The sequence below is a fragment of the Pantherophis guttatus genome, chromosome 15 (genome assembly GCF_059756535.1).
Source record: "Pantherophis guttatus breed Tessera chromosome 15, ASM5975653v1, whole genome shotgun sequence".
NCBI lineage: Eukaryota > Metazoa > Chordata > Lepidosauria > Squamata > Colubridae > Pantherophis > Pantherophis guttatus.
In genome coordinates, this window is record NC_142077.1 from 8,297,781 (window position 1) to 8,319,430 (window position 21,650).

General features: G+C 46.2%; 1 protein-coding gene across 3 annotated transcripts in view; it reads left to right on the forward strand.

Moving 5' to 3' along the window:
- MTOR (mechanistic target of rapamycin kinase) overlaps nucleotides 1-21,650 on the forward strand; it is an 88,401-nt gene that overhangs the window by 45,950 nt on the left and 20,801 nt on the right. For all 3 annotated transcript variants that reach the window (XM_060682799.2, XM_060682801.2, XM_060682800.2), the window contains 15 exons: nucleotides 2,815-2,890; nucleotides 4,203-4,342; nucleotides 6,127-6,227; nucleotides 7,628-7,743; nucleotides 10,409-10,486; nucleotides 12,359-12,466; nucleotides 14,111-14,236; nucleotides 14,410-14,541; nucleotides 15,625-15,740; nucleotides 17,954-18,071; nucleotides 19,079-19,285; nucleotides 19,392-19,492; nucleotides 19,635-19,731; nucleotides 20,486-20,584; nucleotides 20,688-20,810. In XM_060682799.2, coding sequence (XP_060538782.2) covers nucleotides 2,815-2,890; nucleotides 4,203-4,342; nucleotides 6,127-6,227; nucleotides 7,628-7,743; nucleotides 10,409-10,486; nucleotides 12,359-12,466; nucleotides 14,111-14,236; nucleotides 14,410-14,541; nucleotides 15,625-15,740; nucleotides 17,954-18,071; nucleotides 19,079-19,285; nucleotides 19,392-19,492; nucleotides 19,635-19,731; nucleotides 20,486-20,584; nucleotides 20,688-20,810 — 1,738 coding nt within the window. The remainder of the gene's footprint in view (nucleotides 1-2,814; nucleotides 2,891-4,202; nucleotides 4,343-6,126; nucleotides 6,228-7,627; nucleotides 7,744-10,408; nucleotides 10,487-12,358; nucleotides 12,467-14,110; nucleotides 14,237-14,409; nucleotides 14,542-15,624; nucleotides 15,741-17,953; nucleotides 18,072-19,078; nucleotides 19,286-19,391; nucleotides 19,493-19,634; nucleotides 19,732-20,485; nucleotides 20,585-20,687; nucleotides 20,811-21,650) is intronic.

Consider the following 21,650-nt stretch of genomic DNA (forward strand, 5'->3'; position numbering starts at 1 on the left):
ATAAATTTTTTTGCAAGCATGGCTCTTTCTTATCTCTATTGCCTTGGCATTCAAGAATGGGCCTGTTTCTAACGGGCCTCCAACCGAAGAAGATCTATTCTAACACAGCATTGATACATATTGGTATGCTTTCAGCATGTCTTCTCTCCAACTATCTTAAAGCAGAATAATGTCTAACAAATTTATTTATTTATTTATTTATTGGTTTGATTTATATGCCGCCCTTCTCCGGAGACTCAGGGCGGCTTACAATGCGTTAAGCAATAGCCTTCATTCTTTTGTATATACCTGCTTAGTAGGGCTTTCGGCCCCCCTAAACGGTGTTCTTTTTTATACAAAGTCAGCTTATTGCCCCCACAATCTGGGTCCTCATTTTACCTACCTCGGAAGGATGGAAGGCTGAGTCAACCTTGAGCCTGGTGAGATTTGAACTTGCAGTAATTGCAGGCAGCTGTTGCTATTTAACAGCACTTTAGTCTGCTGCACCACCAAGGCTCTTTAACAGAGCCTTTAAATTTAACAGAGTAGCTGGAAGGGACCCTGCAGGTCATCCAGTCCAACCCGCTGCCCAAGCAAAATCGAATCTTCACTTACATGCGTTTCTAATCTATATACCTACATACTATTTTATTTTTGAATTTTTCTCATATCCTACATGTAGAAATGGCAACATCTTGCTTTTTTTCTTCTCTCTCTCTCTCTCTCTCTCTCTCTCTTCCCTCTCCCTCCCTCTACTTTCCCTGGAATTTGAGAGTAAAATCACTTAAGCTCAGTCAAGTCTGAAGTATATAAAGCATTTCCTCTCCTTCTCCCTTTTGACAAGTTACAAAATGAAAAGGCACGCTCTGACAGCCAGCCAGCCAGCCAGCCCAGGGCAGGGAGCAGCAACAATTGTAGAGAAAAGGATCTTGAGGGTGGGTGGTGGGGGGGAAGGAAGGATAATGGCCTATTTGTCAGAGGAGGTAATGAATCGCCCAACAGGCAAGAGCTTGAGATGCTCCTAGCTGTCGAGCTCAACACGATAGCCATTCGTCATTTTTATAGCAGGTTGTTGATTCCCCTTCTCAAGAAGGAAAGCATCTTTACTCACTCCCAAGGAACCACTGGGGTTTATTGCCCATAGCCATATTTCAGGCAGAACAAACACAACTTGCCGTTTCATCAATAACAAGTCACTAAAAGACAGCTGAGGAACTACAAAAAAACAAACAAACAAACACCCGGTTTTTCGAATGGGGAGTGGATAACTGAGTTCTTGTCATCTTCATGCTGGCCCCTTCTCTACGAAGTCTCATCATCTTGAGTTTGTAGATCCGGGCGCTGCTAATAGCAGAACCTGGCTAGCAAAACACAAGAGAGAAAATCTTGGCTCCTCCGAGCTAAGCAATGGATGGATTAGACAAAAAAAAAAGACAATATATCTTGTCTTTTCATGAACACTGAGAGCCTATGCACCAAAGACAAATTCCTTGTGTGTCCAATCACACTTGGCCAATAAAGAGTTCTGTTCCGTTCCGTTCTATTATTACCTTCAAATATGAGTGACGAGATCCTTCAGGCAAAGAGGAACTTGATGGGGTCAGAAAGAGGAAAAAGTGGAGTAGGTGGGAACGAGGGACAATGATGTCATATTTTTTTTTAACCTGCTGTCTGCTGTTTACTTGCAGGACAAGTGCTTAATTTAGGAGGGTGTATAGCTGCAGCTGAAACACGCACTCGCTCAAAACAGGTAGTCCTCGACTTACGACTACAACTGAGCCCAAATTTTCTCTTGCTAAACAAGACAGCTCTTAAGCTGATTTCTCCCCCCTCCCCGCTTTTATATACGACATTTCTTGCCACAGTTATTAAGTTAGTAACCCAGTTGTTAAGTGAATCCGGCTTCCCCGTTGACTTTGCTCGTCAGAAGTCCACAAGAGGGAATCATATGACACGCCCTCCCCTCTCCCCCCCTCCCCCCAGGATATTGCAACCGTCATAAATATGAACCCATGGCCAAGTGTCTGAATTTTGATCCCACGATTGTGGGGATGCTGCAACGGCTGTTTGAAAAACAGCTGTACCTCACTTCTTTCGATTCTGTTGTAACTTCGAACGGTCACTAAATGAACTGTTGTAAGGTGAGGACTACCTTTGTAGTATTAAGCTGAACTTCTAAATCTTTTGCTGAGAAAAATCTAACTAAGGAGACGCACACATTTGTGGCTTGTGTTTTTTGTAGTGGACGGCAGACAGGGCCTTCTCAGTGTGGCACCCCGGTAATGGAGAGGGTGGCTTTTCACGCATCATTTTTTCCCTATGCCTTTACAATTTTACCTGTGAGGAATACCCTAAAACAGCTGTTAATTTTCATCTTTTTTGCTTTGCTCCACTGTTGCTGAATAAATACATTGCTTTCCATAATTGTTTCTTAACATGAGAATATGTTGAGGAATGAGTTCCTTTAAATAAAACCAAACATTACAAGAATCCAGCAAACGCAGCTATGTCTCCCAATCTTAAGCAGGGGTGAAATGCTCCTGGATCGGACCGGATCGCCTGATCCGGTAGCGATCTTGGCCGGTGGTTCCACAATCCGGTAGCCCGCCCGGATGTCATTACTTTCTGGTTTTAACCAGGAAGTAATGTGTTTTTTACCTTCTGTGCATATGCAGAAGGTTTTGCGAATGCGCAGAAGGTCACGCGTGCACAATACGTGCGCTTCCGAACCGGTAAGGAAGGTAAGTCGATTTCACCCCGATCTTAAGTATTTATAATTTTTATAACAGAAACAGCTCCTGAGCCTTTTTTTCCCCTTTTCTTTTCTCTTTGCAGCATAAATAATAAACTGCAGCAACCAGAGGCCGCATCTGGGGTGCTGGAATACGCCATGAAGCATTTTGGGGAGCTGGTAAGTGATCCCTCTTATTTTTGCCCATCGGCTTTGAGAGTTTGGAAGCCTCCTGTCTCACGTGGAGGAACAGCGCGTAGTGCTTAATCCTGCCTGCAGGCTGGGAAGGAATCCACCGCTTGGCAACAGTCACACCAGGAACTGCCAAAGGGCTAAATCAAAAAGACCGGAGCCCGCATGGGGGCCAGAGACACAAAGAGTCAAAAAAGGAGGGGGGGGGAAAAAAAAGAAAAAGCTTTTGTATTCTTATTCTTTTTATTAGAAGTGAAATTCCTTAAAGTTAGCAGAAACAGGCGGAGTCAGGCAGCGCTTTTTCAAACTCACAAATGGTAAACATGTTGACAAAAGTCTTTATCATTTTATTTTATGCGTTACTAATGTAGTACTTGAGGGACGCGGTGGCTCAGTGGCTAAGACGCTGAGCTTGTCGATCGAAAGGTCGGCAGTTCGGCGGTTCGAATCCCTAGCGCCGCGTCATGGGGTGAGCTCCCGTTCCTTGTCCCAGCTTCTGCCAAATTAGCAGTTCGAAAGCAGGCAAAAAATGCAACTAGAAAAAATAGGGACCCCCTTTGGTGGGAAGGGAACAGAGTTCCGTGGGCCTTTGGCGTTGAGTCATGCCGGCCACATGACCACAGAGACGTCTTCGGACAGCGCTGGCTCTTCGGCTTTGAAACGAAACAACTAGAGTCAGGAACAACTAGCACATATGTGCGAGGGGAACCTTTACCTTTACCTTAATGTAATACTTAATTGTACACAAAAACGTTAACAGATGTGTTGTACTGATGGGCTCCATCTAAATATTGGAGGCAGTCTAGCTACCCTTTTTCTAAAATTTAGTTGCCTTTTTAAAAAAGGATAAGAAGGTAGGAAATTTGTTTGTTTGTTTCATTCCAAAAGGGGAGAATTTGGGACTTCCTTTGTGAAAAGTCTGCCTTACTGAATTACAATCTACTTCTAAAAGGAAACTTTTCTGAAATGAGAACAGTGTTTCTCAGCCTTAGCAATTCAGCAACTTTAAGCTGCCTGGATGTCAGCTCCCAGAATTCCCCAGCCATGTTGAAGCCCACCCAGTCGTAAGTCTAAAGTTGCCAAGCCTAAAGTTGTTAAGGTTGAGAAATACTTCGTTTACGGCAGCTAAACAAAATGGCAGGGACTCCATCTCTCTGCGATGTTTCATCACCACTTTAGCTTCAGAAAGATTTTCAATAGGTTCATTATAGTTGGGCTGCCCAACTGCCAATGGTTGCTGTGTGCCAGTTGGGGATGTCTGAGTTTTTTCCCAACACCAATTCCTGGCCCCTCCTTCCAGGAAATCCAGGCCACCTGGTACGAGAAGCTGCACGAGTGGGAAGATGCCCTTGTGGCCTATGACAAAAAGATGGACACCAACAAGGATGATCCGGAGCTGATGCTTGGCCGCATGCGCTGCCTGGAAGCTTTGGGGGAATGGTAAGAGCCCAGTGATATGACAATGTCTGCAGCATAGAAAAAATATATATATATAAAATGTTTTATCTTTAGCATTTGCCCCCAGTCAGATTTATTTATTTTATTTATTTACTATTTATTATTGCGATTTATATGCCGCCTTTCTCCCTGGGGACTCAAGGCGGCTTACAAAATGACAAATTCCAATACAAATCACAATGAAATAAAATTAAAATCAGCAACCCTATTAAAAACAGTTTAAAATTATGACAGTGTACCCCCAAACAGATCAGTTGAGTTGACGGAAGAGCCACGTCTTCAGCTCGCGACGGAAGGAAGGAAGGTCGGGGGCTGTCCTGAGCTCGGTGGGCAATCCATTCCAGAGGGTCAGGGCTCCCACAGAGAACGCCCTCCTCCTGGGGGCATTGTTTGGCCGACGGCACCCTGAGGAGGCCGACTCTGTGAGAGCGCACAGGATGGTGGGAGAGCGGCTGGAGATGGTCCTGCAAGTACCCCGGGCCTAAGCCATGAAAGATACCCAAGTAGACCAGCGGAATGCTAGAAATATAAAAGGAGGCAAGGAACATTTTGCCACATATGGTGGCTATGCCCAGATGCAAGGAAATACTGATTAAAAATAAGAAATTGGCTAGAGGAAATTATTAAACAACTAATAGATCTAATACCAGACCAATTCTTATTAGGTATATTAAGCGGAAATTATGGTAAAAAAAAACCCCAGTGATGTGTTTTGTCCTTGGGAACTTCTGGTAAGGCCACACTTGGAATCCTGCATCCAGTTTTGGTCACCACAATGTAAAAAGGATGTGGAAACTCTAGAAAGAGTGCAGAGAAGAGCAAGAAAGATGATTAGGGGACTGGAGGCTAAAATATATAAAGAACGGTTGCAGGAATTGGGTATGTCTAGTTTAATGAAAAGAAGGACTAGAGGGGACATGATAGCGGTGTTCCAATATTTGAGGGGCACCCACAAAGAAGAGGGGAGGGGGATTATTTCAGTGGTGAAATCTAAAATTTGTTACTACTGGTTCTGTGGGTGTGGCTTGGTATGTGTGTGGGGGTAATGTGACTGGGTGGGCATGGCCAACTTTTTTTTTTTTAACTTTTAAAACCATTTTTTCTACAACCTCTCCGGCCGAAGAAATTGTAAAAAAAATGCTTTTAAAAGCCTCTGACGATCCCAGCTGAGTTGCCTGATCGTCAGAGACTTTTAAAAGAAAAAAAAGCCTCTGACGATCAGGCAATTTAGCTGGGACTGTCAGAGGCTTTTAAAAGCATTTTTTCTACAACCTCTTCGGCTGAAGAGGTTGTAGAAAAAATGCTTTTAAGAGCCTCTGACGATCCCAGCTGAGCCGCGCGATCATCAGAGGCTTTTTTTAAAAAAGTTTTAAAAGCATTTTTTCGGCCTATGCTTTTAAAAATTAAAAAAAAAAAGCCTCTGACGATCGCGCAGCTCAGCTAGGCATGGGTGGGGGAAGGGATTTTTGCTACCGGTTCTCCGAACCACCCACCACCATCACTACCGGATTGGGCGATCCGGTCTGAACCAGGAGCATTTCACTCCTTGAAGTCTCTTTCCAGGGGCTCTTTTATTTCACACAATAAAGCAGTTTCTCTCCTCCACCCCCCCCCTCAATTAAAACGTGTTTGATTTCAGCTCGCCAGAATCGCTTTGAACAGCGAGATGGGCGAAATATACATTGAATAATAAACTTAAAATGATGGGCGGATAGTGAGTTTTCTGCCAGCTTTCTAACTCTCGGCTCTTGTGTCTTGGGCCCTAGGGGACAGCTGCATCAGCAGTGCTGTGAGAAATGGACCTTGGTGAACGACGAAACGCAAGCCAAAATGGCAAGGATGGCAGCGGCAGCCGCTTGGGGCTTAGGTGACTGTCTACCCCACCCTTTGCTCTTCGGGGGGCGGGGGGGAAATCCCTGGGGGTTCCGGTTTGGCCAAGGGAGCCTTGCAGAGGCAGTCCCACATCTGACTATGCCAAAGGGGCTTTCTCAGACTTCAGATGTTCTGCTTGCACCGTCCCGAGCAGTGGTGAAATGTAAAAATTTGTTACTACCTATTCTGTGGGTGTGGCTTGGTGGTGGTGGGGGTTAATGTGACTGAGTGGGCGTGGCCAACTTTAAAAAAAAACCTTTTAAAGCAGTTTTTTTACAACCTATTCGGGCAAATAGGTTGTAAAAAATGCTTTTAAAAGGTTAAAAAAAAAGGTGCAGACGATCGCGCGCCACAGCTGTGATCATCAGAGCATTTTTTTTTTTACTTTTTAAAAGCAGAAAGTAACGACACCCGGGTGGGTGGGCGGAGCCTTGCGCCACCATCGCTACCGGTTCTCCGAACCACCTGCCACAGTCGCTACCGGATCGCCCGATCTGGTCCGAATTGGTAGCATTTCACCCCTGATCCCGAGCCATGAAATCAAACAATATCCCAGATTCCCTCTTCTGATCCCCCCCTCTCCCGGTATCCACATACTATTATGGCCCCATTTTTGTAAAGTCTTCCAGAATCAGTGGTGGCTGCAAGATCCTAAATTTTGCAGGCGAAGGTGAAAAGTCCGAACCAACCAATGTCGGCATGAACCAAGCTTAGGATGCGGCGTAATTTTCCGACCTAGGCTTCCCAAAAGCACGAAGCCGACTCCTCGTTCCAATGAAACGCCTAAAGGGAATTCCTCTTCCCGCAAAGTCCCGGCCAGCAGTCTTTCAAGAGATTTCACAACTACAGGCCTTTATTAGGTTTGGAGAGCTGCCAGGCCGATACCTTCCAAACGCCACTCTGTAGCAGACAATACTTGGCAAGAAGTCAGGAACAGATCGTCCCTCTAATGAATTGAACTAATTGTCTCCTGCAAACTCCCCTCTCCTTTCGCTCCTCTTAATTCCCTATGGGAGGGGCCATTCACCGTCCACCTGTGGCCTTACTCCTGAGTCGACCCTTGTTCTTTAGCTGTTCCCTTCTCCTGGCAGCTCACACTGGGAACAGGCTCCAGTTGTTCTTCTGCCTCACTGATGTCCGACTCCGAAGGCAGCTGACAACTGTCAGACGGCCCTGGCCCCCTCTCTGCCTCCGACGCAGAGCCTTCCCCAGACTCCAGGACTGGCCCATGTTCCTCCCCAACCTCCTCACTGTCTGAGTCTGCCACCAGCTCGGCTGGCAGGCCACAACACATAAATACAGCTGCGAGATTTTGACCCGGCGGCCTCTTGCTCTGGCCAAACCAGATCCTCTCATTGTCTCAAGCTGGGTTGCTTTCTTTCTTTCTTTCCTCAGGGCAGTGGGACAGCATGGAAGAGTACACCTGCATGATCCCAAGGGACACCCATGACGGCGCCTTCTACCGGGCTGTCCTGGCTCTCCATCAGGACCTTTTCTCTCTGGCCCAACAGGTATTTCCTAAAACTTGGCAGCCCTGTTTGGGATTCGGGGACCTTCCTTCTTTTGAACCCCATCCTAACCTGTCATGTGTCTGTACTTGGCAACCTGCAGTTGTTTTCTTTTTTTTAACTAGCCACCTGCTTCATACCAGTATAATGAGCCACCAAGATCATAATGGCCTACTTACCCAGAGATACAGATCATTGAACTTGATAGCACTCAAGAAACATTAGACAACTGCAGTATTCATCTGTCACTTAGCATCTGAATGCTCTCTTGTGTTTTGCTGAGGCAGACCATCCATCCATCCATCCATCCATCCATCCATCCATCCATCCATCCATCCATCCATCCGATTAACAGAATAACAGAGGTGGAAGGGACCTTGGAGGTCTTCTAGTCCAACCCCATTCTCAAGCACGAGACCCTACACTATTTTAGATAAATGGTTGTCCGATCTCTTCTTGAAAACCTCCAGTGATGGAGCATTCACAACCTCTGAAGGCAAGTAGTTCCACTGATGAATTGTTCTCACTGTCAGGAAATTCCTCCTTAGTTCTAGGTTGCTTCTCTCCTTGATTAGTTTCCATCCGTTGCTTCTTGTCCTGCCCTCAAGTGCTTTGGAGAATAGCTTGACCGCCCCTCTTCTTTGGGGCAGCCCCTGAGATATTGGAACCATACTATGATGTCACCCCTAATCCTTCTTTTCCTTAAACTAGACCAGGGGCCTGCAACCTTAAACACTCAAAGAGCCATTTGGACTCGTTTCCCACACAAAAGAAAACACCGGGCGCCACAAAACCTGGGTGGGCGTGGCCAACTCGATGTCACTCACTTCTACCGGTCACATGACACCACCCCCCTAGCCATGCGTACCCAACCGGTCAGTAGGGCAAAGAAAAAAAAAAATCAAGATGCTCCAAAGTGACTCTGTCAAAATCCTTCAGCTGCTAGCAACGCAAACAGGACAGCACACTCGGGCACTCCAAGGACATTTCCTTGGACGTGACACTTTTTCGTCAAAGGTTATGTAATTCACCGTTCCGCAACTGCATTGCAGCTTTGGGCCAGATGACGACCGGTTCATATTCCACCACCAAAAGCTCGGTTGCGTAATCCCTAGAGAGAACGTGTGGCTTGTCCTCCTGCAAGTAGGAAGCCGGGTCCCTTCAGGGGAAATTCTTTCGGTGGCGGGGGTGGTGGTGGGACGGACACGACGACTTCTTTAGTACGGGAGCCCAGCTGAGGTTTTAAGAAGTTGGCCTTTTGCCTGGCAAGAGCGTTCCCAAGATCGGAGCCGTACTGTCTTGGAATATTTATTCATCAGATTTGTAAAGACCGCCTGACTTAAATCACTGAAAATAAACCTACAAAAAAAAAAAAAGAGAGAGAGAGAGAGAGGAATGGGGCCATCTGGGTGAAATCAAACCATCTCAGGCATACATTTTTCTTACCCGGCCCACCACTCTTATCTAGCTCAAGGCCTGGTAGGGAAGAGCCACAAAAAGTATCTTCATAAGGTCTTGAAGTTTTAGATCACACTGATGGTTGTGATTGCCTAAACCTTTTCCTTCTCCTTTCAGTCTTGTTGTGGCATTCAGAGCTGCCGTTTCTTGTACTTTCTTATTTGGATTTCAAATGTTTTTCCCCCCCTCCGATATTAACTGTCTTGTTTTATCCTGTTTTCCCTCTCTTGTCTCCAAAGCTGTCTTATCTTTGGCTTCCCTGCCACAAAAACTGTTTTCACTGGACCACCGAGTGACTCTTCTCTCTTTGCTTCTCCAACTCCTCTAAGGTTCCCTCTTGCTTTATATTGGTTCAATAAATTCATTTTAAATCCCTTAATCCCAATATCTCAGGGGCTGCCCCAAAGAACAGGGGGTCAAGCTATTCTCCAAAGCACCTGAAGGTAGGACAAGAAGCAACGGGTGGAAACTAATCAAGGAGAGAAGCAACTTAGAACTAAGGAGAAATTTCCTGACAGTTAGAACAATCAATCAGTGGAACAACTTGCCACCAGAAGTTGTGAATGCTCCAACACTGGAAGTTTTTAAGAAGATATTGGATAACCATTTGTCTGAAGTGGTGGAGGGTTTCCTGCCTAAGCAGGGGGTTGGATTAGAAGACCTCCAAGGTCCCTTCTAACTCTGTTATCCTATCCTATCCTATCCTATCCTATCCTATCCTATCCTATCCTATCCTATCCTACCCTACCCTACCCTACCCTACCCTACCCTACCCTACCCCATTCCATTCCATATTTTCTATTCTGTTCTGTTCTGTTCTGTTCTCAGTAAAGATTCTATTCTATTCTATTCTGTTTTCAGTAAAGATTCTATTCTATTCTATTCTATTCTATTCTATTCTATTCTATTCTATTCTATTCTATTCTATTCTATTCTATTCTATTCTATTATTCTTCTTTTCCTTTTACATGACTTGGTTTTTTTTAATCTAGCACCTCTTTTTATATACTGTACTGGCTTAGCTCATTCATTAACTACAAAGTTAATGACGAGAAAAGCAAACAAAACGCTGGGATTCCGGAGACAAAAAAATCAGGATTCAGCCTCCTGGGGAAAAAAAAAGCAAAAAGCTATTTTATCCCCCCTGATTCTGTTCGGAGAGCCTTTCCTTGGTGGGGGTGTTCATTTTGCTTCATCTTTTCTCCCTCAGTGCATCGACAAAGCCCGAGATCTCCTAGATGCAGAGCTCACGGCCATGGCAGGAGAGAGTTACAGTCGAGCTTACGGGGTGAGTAGTTCATCTCCTCACCCAGCATTGCAATCCTTCCTTGGGGGATCTACAGGCAGTCCTTGACTTACAACAGTTCGCATAGCGAAAGTTCGAAGTTACAACAGCCCTATGGCCATGTTTCACAATTATGACCCTTTGCAGCATCCCCATGGTCGCTTGATTTACATTTGGATGCTTGGCAGCTGACTCACATTTATGACAGTTGCGGTGCCCTGGGGTCACATGATCCCCATTTGCGACTTTCTGATAAGCAAAATCAATGGGGAAATCCAGATTCACTTAACAACCGTATTACTAGAATAGAGTAGAGTAGAGTAGAGTAGAGTAGAGTAGAGTAGAGTAGAGTTGAATAGAATAGAATAGAATAGAATAGAATAGAATAGAATAGAATAGAATAGAATAGAATAGAATAGAATAGAATAGAATAGAATAGAATAGAATAATGGAATGAAGAATGGAATGGAATGGAATGGAATGGAATAGAATAGAATAGAATAGAATAGAATAGAATAGAATAGAATAGAATAGAATAGAATAGAATAGAATAGAATAGAATAATGGAATGAAGAATGGAATGGAATGGAATAGAATAGAATAGAATAGAATAGAATAGAATAGAATAGAATAGAATAGAATAGAATAGAATAGAATAGAATAGAATAGAATAGAATAGAATAGAATAATGGAATGAAGAATAGAATGGAATGGAATGGAATAGAATAGAATAGAATAGAATAGAATAGAATAGAATAATGGAATGAAGAATGGAATAGAATAGAATAGAATAGAATAGAATAGAATAGAATAGAATAGAATAGAATAGAATAGAATAATGGAATGAAGAATAGAATGGAATGGAATGGAATAGAATAGAATAGAATAGAATAGAATAGAATAATGGAATGAAGAATGGAATAGAATAGAATAGGAATAGAATAGAATAGAATAGAATAGAATAGAATAGAATAGAATAGAATAGAATAGAATAGAATAGAATAATGGAATGAAGAATGGAATGGAATGGAATGGAATAGAATAGAATAGAATAGAATAGAATAGAATAGAATAGAATAGAATAGAATAGAATAGAATAGAATAGAATAGAATAGAATAGAATTTTTTATTGGCCAAGTGTGATTGGACACACAAGGAATTTGTCTTGGTGCATAAGCTCTCAGTGTACATAAAAGAAAAGACACGTTCGTCAAGAATCATAAGGTACAACACTTAATGATAGTCATAGGGTACAAATAAGCAATCAAGAAACAATATCAAATATAAATCGTAAGGATGCAAGCAACAAAATTACAGTCATACAGTCGTAAGTGGGAGGAGATGGGTGATGGGAACAATGAGAAGATTAATTGTAGTGCAGACTTAGTGAATAGTTTGACAGTGTTGAGGGAATTATTTGTTGAGCAGAGTGATGGCATTCGGGAAAAAACTGTTCTTGTGTCTAGTTGTTCTGGTGTGCAGTGCTCTATAGCCTCGTTTTGAGGACAGGAGTTGAAACAGTTGATGTCCAGGATGCGAGGGGTCTGCAGATATTTTCCCAGCCCTCTTTTTGACTCATGCAGTACACAGGTCCTCCATGGAAGGCAGGTTGGTAGCCATTGTTTCTTCTGCAGTTCTAATGATCCTCTGAAGTCTGTGTCTAATTTGACAACTGCAGCGATTCACTTAACGAATGTGGCAAGAAAAAGTCGTAGAATGGGGCAAAGCTCACTTAACACATGTCTCGCTTAACAACAAATAATTTTGGGCTCAATTGTGGTCAATTACACAATTATGTGTAAGTTGAGGACTACTTGTATTCCGGAGTAGTGATGATGATGATGATGATGATGGTGCCAACCCCTTTTTCTGCAGGCGATGGTCTCCTGCCAGATGTTGTCCGAGCTGGAAGAAGTCATCCAGTACAAGCTGGTGCCGGAACGGCGAGAGATCCTTCGCCAGATCTGGTGGGAGAGACTGCAGGTAAGGCTACCCTGGAAGCCACAGCTCTGAAAAAGCAGGTCTGATATTCCAGAATTTAGACTAGAACTTCCCAGCATTCCCCTGGAGCGCTTTCTGGAGCCAACGTGTCAATGATTAAGAAGCTTTTTTATTTTGAAGGGTTCTTAACATCTAATATTTTGATTGGAAAATTACCAAATTAGGATTCTGCAGGACATTTTGCCATTGACACCATTCGGCCTGCTGACCTGCCCGGTTTTATCCCCTGTATCCAGAACTTCCAGGTCTTTATCTTTGGTTTTCTCCCCATCCAGCCTCCTCACAAGCAGAGTACAGGATCCCAGCTTGGTCTTCCTTCCTTCCTCCCTCCCTCCCTCCCTCCCAATTCCCTTCTCCCTCCCTTCCTCCCTTGCCTTCCTGCCTTCCCTCCCCATTCCCATCTCCTCCCTCCCTCCCTCCCTTCCTCCTTCCCTCCCTCCCCATTCCCATCTCCTTCCTCCCTCTCCCTTTCTTTCCTTCCTTCGCTTCACTTCACTTCCCCTCCCCTCCCCATCTTCTTCTTTCCTTCCTCCCTCCCTTCCTCCTTCTCTCCCTCCCCATTCCCATCTCCTTCCTTCCTCCCTCTCTCCCTTTCTTTCCTTCCTTCGCTTCACTTCACTTCCCCTCCCCTCCCCCCTCCCCATCTTCTTCTTTCCTTCCTCCCTTCCCTTCCTTTCACCTTCCCTCCCTTTTCTTCCCATCCCCATCTCCTTCCTTCCTTCCTCCCTTGCCTTCCTGCCCTCCCTCCCCATTCCCATCTCCTTCCTCCCTCTCTCCCCTTCCTTCCTTCCCTTCCCTTCCCTTCACCTCCCTTTCTTTCCCTTCCCTTCCCATCCCCTTCCTTCCTTCCTTCCTGTCTGTTGTGCCTCTTCCTTGGTCCTCCCAGCCTAAGCCCCGCGTACGTGTCACTGCCAGCCGCGGCCTTCTTGCTTCCTGTGCCATCTGGGAAGCATTTTGCCTCCAGAGCTGCATTCCTGTCTGGAAGAGCTCAGAGAACATTCCACCGGCGAAGCAAAAGCCGATAGGGGAAAGTCTGCAGACGGAGCTGTTTATCCCCCCGAAAAGAGGGGAAACAGGGCAAAGGAAGGACAAATACTTCTGACTCTTACTCATCACATTCTTCTGGATTGTTTAATGGAAAGTCGGTTTCAGGGAAAAAAAACTTCAAGCAGCATCACGTTTCCCCTAATTTTAGATGAGTGGGAAAGTTGCCTCAAGTGATCCCGGCTCATTCCAACCCAGTTTTTAGGGAAAAATAAAACGATTTGAAGAAGGCACAGAAAACTCTCTAGACAGCTTCTGGGTTCCCTCCTTGATGGCTTAAATAGTTAAAAATCAGATGCAGTTGAATCTGTACATCTCCGGCCGTGAATGCATTTAATATTGTGCCCAAAGGAAACCCAGTTTTCCTGACATGAAAATACAAATTTCACACACAAAACGCGAACATGCCGAAAGGAGACCCTTCCCAGATCCGTAGAGATGCCAACTCTCTATTTACTACTTGGAGCTGTGGGTGGGTGGTTTTTCCCAGCATCCGGGGCCCTTCCCGATGCCCCTTTCCATTCCAAGAAACCGGGCGTGCCAAAAGAGAGAAGGCTATTGAGAAAATTCCTTTCTCCCTAGGGTTGCCAGCGGATCGTGGAGGACTGGCAGCGGATTCTCATGGTCCGATCGCTGGTGGTCAACCCCCACGAGGACATGAGGATGTGGCTCAAGTACGCCAGCTTGTGCGGCAAGAGCGGCAGGCTGGTGAGTAACTCTGGCCTCCACTTCCTTCAGCCTGAGCAGTTGCTCAGACCTCCCTCCGTAGCTTTTCAGAAGGGTGGACTTCAACTCCCAGAATTCCCCAGCCAGCCCGCTGAGGAAAAGGCCAGGATGTGAGCTCTGTGTTTACTTGTCTCTCCTTTTGTTCCTCGACGAAGGCTTTAGCCCAAAAAACCTTGGTGTTGCTCCTGGGGGTCGACCCATCCCGACAGCTGGACCATCCCTTGCCCACCCTTCACCCTCAAGTGACCTACGCGTACATGAAGCACATGTGGAAAAGCGCCCGCAAGGTAGGGCAGGTCTACTCTCTTAAGGATGGCTTCCCTTTCTTGCAGAACTCTCTCTGTCATAGAGTCGTTGCAGTGCTGTCATATAAAACCAAGCCAGAGGTTCCTTTCCTTCCTTGCCACCTTTCCCCCTCCACAATTTTGAAGAGAATATGTCTTCTCCACTCCCTTTCTGGAGTCGTGTCTGTTTCCTACTGGATCTGGATGCTGAAGAAAGGAGACTTCGATAAGCTCTACAATTCCTTGCAGAACTTAATGCCCAGCGCGAAATGCAGCTAGTCCTCTCTTTACGACTGCCATTGAGCCCAAAATTTTGGTTGCTGAGCAAGGTATTTTTTTAATTGAGGTCTGCCCCATTTTATGACCGTTCTTGCCACAATGCTTACGTGAATCACTGCAGCTGTTCAGTCAGCCACAGGGTTTTATTATTATTATTATTATTATTTTTTAATTTGATTTATATGCCGCCCTTCTCTGGAGACTCAGGGTGGCTTACAATGCGCTCAGCAATATCCTTCATCCTTTTGTATATTTATACAAAGTCAGCTTATTGCCCCCACAAACTGAGTCCTCAATTTACCTACCTTAGAAAGGATGGAAGGCTGAGTCAACCTTGAGCCTGGCGACATTCGAACCTGCAGTAATTGCAGGCAGCTGGTCTTAATAACAGGGTGCTTTAGACCACTGTACTACCAAGACCCTTAACAAGGGTTGTTAAGTGACTCCGGCTTCCCCATTGTTGGAAGGTTGCAAAAAAGTGATCACACAACCCCAGGACACCGCAACTGTCATAAATATGAGTCAGTTGTCAAACGCTTGAATTTTGATTACGGGGATGCTGCAATGGTCATAAATGTGAAAAACAGTCATAAGTCACTTTTTTTTCCGGGACCATCGTGACTTCAAATGGTCACTAAACAAATTTTTGCACCACCTGTATTTAGAACGGCACATTGGGCAGAGAGCTTGTCAGAGTAGAGGAGAAGATGCCCCGCGTGGTCCCTGAGGGGGAGGGAGGGAAGCAGTCTCCTTAGCAACCCAGCGGTGACGCCTCGCAACCCCTCCGCTTCGCTTCCTGTCTTGCAGATCGAAGCCTTTCAGCACATGCAGCATTTTGTGCAGATGATGCAGCAGCAAGCTCAACATGCCATCGCCACCGAGGATCAGCAGCACCGACAGGAGCTTCACAAGCTCATGGCCCGGTGAGCGACTGCCTTGCCGAACCCAGGAGCGGCAACAGCCCTAACGCAACAGCCCCCAATTTTGGGGGGCACCAGGGACCGGTTCCGTGGAGAGAGGTTTTTCCGCAGACCGGAGGGGTGTGTGGTTTTGTGTGGCGTCTCCATCCTGCGGATGGGGCTTTGCTTGTTTGCACGGACCGGTTTCTGGCATGCGGCGTCCCAAGGCTGGTCTACAGACCGGGGAGTTGGGGACTGTTGCAGAAATAATCAAATCCAGAAAGCACACACAGATAACTGGTTCAGCTGGATTCATTAACTTCTTTATATACATATAACACATGAAGATAAATGTACAATACCAATAGCTGATTCTTCCAAAGTGGTAGAAGTTACAGGCAGAGGCGAGAATAGTTCTTAGTTTCAATTCAGCAGAGCAGACAAGCCCAGACTGTGTCTCAGCACAGAGCTTAATACAGACAAAGAGAACCTCCTATACAGGGCAGTTAAACTAAGCCTAAGCCATGCCCAGGCTCCTTCCAGTTTCAGTTTCCAAAACAGTTCCCATTGGCTGATCTTGCCTATACACTGGCTAACCTTGTTACCATGTCTTCCCAGTCATGAACTATATGCACTGACAGAGACCCCTGATCGAAGGGGAAGAGTCTTATTTCTTACTTTTACAAGATTAAAAGGTCATCTGCTCGTATCTTTGGTATACAGGTATCGATATCTGGTTCCAATAAACCAGAATAAGGTAGTTGCAAGAAGTATGTAAATACTTCTTTAGGTAGCTATCTGAGTTTGCACCAGGGACCTATCTAGAAACGGGGTCAGTAGCTCAAAATGTACTTAAGGCTCCCTAAAGAGACATTTATGCTTTGTGAGTTGCCTTCCTGGGGCCCTGATGCAGTTATACCCCCCCAGAGGTGGACAGTGGCCTCGTTCTGGCTAATCATCCAGGATCCAGAGCCAAGATTGTGGTCGGTTAGCTCCTAATAGTGAAATGATTATAACTGAGGTGTCATGTTGGTTCCTTGGACAGCAAAGGTCATTAACGAGCAAGTACTGGAGCGCATAACACCAGACATGTCACTGGAAGGCAAAATCACGAAACTGCCTCTCACATATTTGGCCATGTTATTCAGGGGAATTCACTTGAGTGGTGCGGTGGCCTAGAGGTGGAGCTCTCGCCTCAACAATCAGGAGGCTGTTAGTTCGATCCTAGGCAGAGGCAGATATTTCTCTCTGTGGACACACTGAGAATATATCTGCTGAAAAGAAAAAACTCTGTGTTGGCAACAGGAAGGGCATCTGGCCAGTAAACACTTAGCTCCATTCAGTTGCCCAGACTTCAACCCACTAAGGGATTATAGGGTCATTAAAAGAGGATGATGATGATGATGATTCAGGAGAATTCACTGGAGAAAGAAGCAACTAGGTTTGGAAGAGTTAGTGGTAAAAGGAAACCAGGTGTTGTGGCTCCGTTACCTGAGCTTGTGTCATCGGCAGGAGAGGACTCCGAGAGTGAAGGAGTTGGCAAGGCCTCCCTCTCCTGGACCCTCCTCTCTGGCAATGCCTTCGGTGTCTGCCGAAGGTCAAGAGATAGGGCCGGGGCCAAGCACGTCCACGCAGCCACAGGTGGACAGTAATGAGGGAGATGAGTCTTGGCTGGATCCTCGGCAGCGTCGCAGAGATAAGCGCGCGCAACAGAAGAGGCGTGCCAGAGATAAAGCTGAGTCACTGGACCACACCCCACAGGGTATAAAAGGGGGTGAGGTGGCCATTCAGACTCTGTGACGGACAAAACTAATTACTATCGAGTCACATTGCATCTTTGGAAACAACATTATCTGCCTTGGATTTAATTACGGACTGGACTTGACAATTCTTGAACTGTGTGTATCTTGTTTATGAGTAAAGTTCTTGGCAAGCAGCTACTGGGTTGCTGCCAATCCTCTTATCGAAAGAATTTGTTGTCTGCCAGTTTATTTAACCCCCGGCTGTCTGTTTGTGTGCGTGTGTGAGACGGGGACAGAACACCAGGCTGTCAAAGAACATGGTGGCTGGACACTATCACAGCTGACACCAGACACAGCATAGAAAAACTTAAAGAAATAGTGCACAATCAGAAGATATGGCCCAAAGAATCGCCAAGAGTTGGATTTGACTTAATGAATAGCCTCTTCCTCCTCCTCCTGCTGTTGGTAACCCAGATTTCTTTGTCCTATTCTCAGGTGTTTCCTGAAACTGGGAGAGTGGCAGTTGAACCTGCAAGGCATCAACGAGAGCACCATTCCCAAGGTCCTGCAGTACTATAGCGCCTCTACGGAGCATGACCGCAACTGGTACAAAGTAAGTCAAGTGAGAGGGACGCGGTGGTTCAGTGGCTAAGACGCTGAGCTCATTGATCAAACGGTCGGCAGTTCAGCGGTTCGAATCCCTAGTGCTGACGCGTAACGGGGTGAGCTCCCGTGAGTTGTCCCAGCTTCTGCCAACCTAGCAGTTCGAAAGCAGGTAAAAAAAATGCAAGTAGAAAAATAGGGACCCCCTTTGGTGGGAAGGGAACAGCGTTCCGTGCGCCTTTGGCGTTGAGTCATGCCGGCCACATGACCACGGAGACGTCTTCGGACAGCGCTGGCTCTTCGGCTTTGAAATGGAGATGAGCACCGCCCCCTAGAGACGGGAACGACTAGCACAGATGTGCGAGGGGAACGTTTACCTTTCAGGTCTAGGAGCCTTGGTAGTACAGTGGTCTAAAGCACCCTGTTATTAAGACCAGCTGCCTGCAATTACTGCAGGTTCGAATCTCACAAGGCTCAAGGTTGACTCAGCCTTCCATCCTTTCTAAGGTAGGTAAATTGAGGACCCAGTTTGTGGGGGCAATAAGCTGACTTTGTATAAATATACAAAAAGGATGAAGGCTATTGCTTAACGCATTGTAAGCCACCTGAGTCTCTGGAGAAGGGCGGCATATAAATCAAATTAAAAAAAAAAAAGTCAAGGGAGAGGTCAGGTCAGGCAGGTCCCTTAGTGGCTTTGGTGCCGGCATTTGTGCTGCTGGCGTAAGAAACCAGGAACCAGGTTGCCTCACGAAGAAGGACTCACTCTGGTCTGAAACTCTGGAGGGAAAGCAATGGCATTGCTAAAGGAAGTCAGTCAAGGGCTGAGCAGCATCATTGTCCTCGAAAGAGAAAATTTAGAGAAGGGAGGAGATAAGTCCATATAAGTTTTGTTTCTGGGGGGAACGAGCTGTGGAACCTAAAAGGTGAAGAAATGACTCAAAGACTGAACTGGTGCCTCAGTCACTGCCCTACCGGGGAGACCCAAATCATACTAGCGGTGCCTCTTTCTCTTTCCAGGCTTGGCATGCCTGGGCAGTGATGAACTTCGAAGCGGTCCTGCACTACAAACTCCAGAATCAGGCCCGGGACGAGAAGAAGAAGCTGCGCCACGCCAGCGGGACCAGTGTCACCAGCGCCAACACGGAAGGCAGCAACAGCGAAAGCGAGGCCGAGAGCGCTGACAACAGCCCCGCCCCTTCACCCGTGCAGAAGAAGGTCGCTGAGGTCAGGCTGCTCCCACGGAGTCAGAGCCTCCTTCTCCTCCTCCAAGAAATCCTCGACTACCCTTTACTCGTGAGGATACTCATCCCTCCTTCTCTCTTTCCAACAGGACTTATCCAAAACCCTCCTCATGTACACCGTGCCGGCAGTTCAGGGCTTCTTCCGATCCATCTCTTTGTCCCGGGGAAACAACCTGCAGGATACGCTCAGGTGCCTTTTGATTCGAAATCTTTAATCATCATCAGGTTTCGGGGTGGCGTTAGCGGGAGGGTTAAACCCAGGAGCAAAGTCGTGTGCCTCCCCTCCCTTACGCTGCTTCAGAGCTCATGGAATCGGTTTGTTTTTTCTCCAGGGTTCTTACATTGTGGTTTGATTATGGCCACTGGCCAGAAGTCAATGAAGCCTTGGTGGAAGGGGTCAAGGCCATCCAGATAGACACCTGGCTCCAGGTAAGGGGGCTGGTTTGAAAGTACGAACCCCCTGTCTGTCAGAGTTCGTTGCAGGAATCGCATCCAGAAAGCACACACGGATAACTGCTTCAGCAGGATTCACTACCTTCTCTTTATATACAATATAACACATGAAGATAAATATACGATACCAACGGCAGGTTTCCCAGCTTGGTAGTAGTTACAAGCAAACACAGACAGCAGAGATGAGTTTCAGTTTCAATTCAGCAGAGCAGACTAGTTTGCAGCTTCGCAGCTCAGAGCTTAATACAGAGCCACACCCAGGCTCCTCCCAGTTTCAGTTTCCAAACAGTCCTCACTGGCTGACTTAGTTGCTATGCCTGTTCATTGGCTGACCTTGTTACCGTGCCCTATACCAGCTCATGAATATTCTGACACTCTCTTACTCTTAAGTGAGTGTTTCTCAACTTGGGCAAGGTGGGTGGACTTCAACTCCCAGAATCCTCCAGCCAGCATGCCCCCCGCCCCTTCCATATGGGCATCCGCTAACATGTGATGTCAGCAAAAATATTATTTCTCCTTCTTGGGTCATTTTTGGGGGGGCAGGGGCCGTTCTCCAGCTAACAGCCTGGTTCTGACATGGAGCTCTGGATTTTAAAATAGGAAGCTCTGCCTCCTGCAGGGGATAGTAGAATTTGTTGAGTGGCAGCTGCCTGTTTATACAGCTTTAAGAAGGGGTCAAGTAATTCCTCCCTCCTTATCTCTCCTCCTCTTGCTTCCCCTGAAAAATCAGGTGATCCCACAGCTGATCGCAAGAATCGACACACCTCGGCCATTGGTGGGACGGCTCATTTACCAGCTGCTCACTGATATTGGAAGGTACCATCCCCAGGTGAGACCACCCTACACACAGAGACACACACACACACACCTCTCAGACTCCAAACCATCAAAGCTTTGATGAATTGCTCCTTATGTTGTGGTCCCTCCGATAGGCTCTGATCTATCCATTGACGGTCGCCTCAAAGTCGACGACGACAGCTCGGCACAACGCTGCTAACAAGATCTTGAAAAATATGTGCGAACACAGCAACACGCTCGTCCAACAAGCCGTAATGGTGGGTAATATACAGGGATGGGCTGCTAGGGCTTCGGGACAGCCTCTAGCTATAATTCTGTGCAGTTCGGAGAACTCCCACTCCTGACTGGCCCCGCCCACCCCACCCCTCCCAGGAGTCCCCACGCGGTCCATTTTGGATGCAGGTAAGTGCAGGGCGCACGCAGAGGCTTGGGGAGGGCGAAAAACAGGCCTACTGGAAGTTCCAGAGGGCCTCCAGAGCCTGGGGAGGACAACAATGCCCTCCCCATGCCGTGGTACAGGAGGCTGACTAGGCCACGCCCACCATGGCCACGCCCACCCAGCAATCAGGCAGAGAACCCCTTGCTAACATTTTTGAAGCCCACCCCTGATAATATATACAACTCCCTGCCATCCTTTTTCACCACATGCGAAACCACAGGGAACAAGCCGGTTCATTCTTTTATACCCCCACTCTGATCTTCGTCGATTTGTATCATTTCAATTAACTTAACTTTCCCAGTTCACTCCCAATTACCAGCTTTGCCTTTATTTTATTCAGTTTTGCAAACACTGATGCCTTTTTTTGTGTGTGTGTGTGTGTGTGTGTGTATATATTTATAGTACGCGCAGTTTGAAAGAATTCGATCAGGGCTCTGAAAGAGTGGATTTTTAAAAAAGTTTTATATTTAAAGAAACCCTGTTTCTCCACCAATCTGTCTGTTCATGGTACATATGGTTCTGCTCTGGCTTATTAACTTTTATAATCCTTATTTGGATAATCTCTTTCAAGCTGTTGCCCCTCCTCAGAACCGTAACTACTATATACCGGTTCCCTAAACTCCACTTAAAGCAAGCTTAGGCAGAAAATGAGATCCTT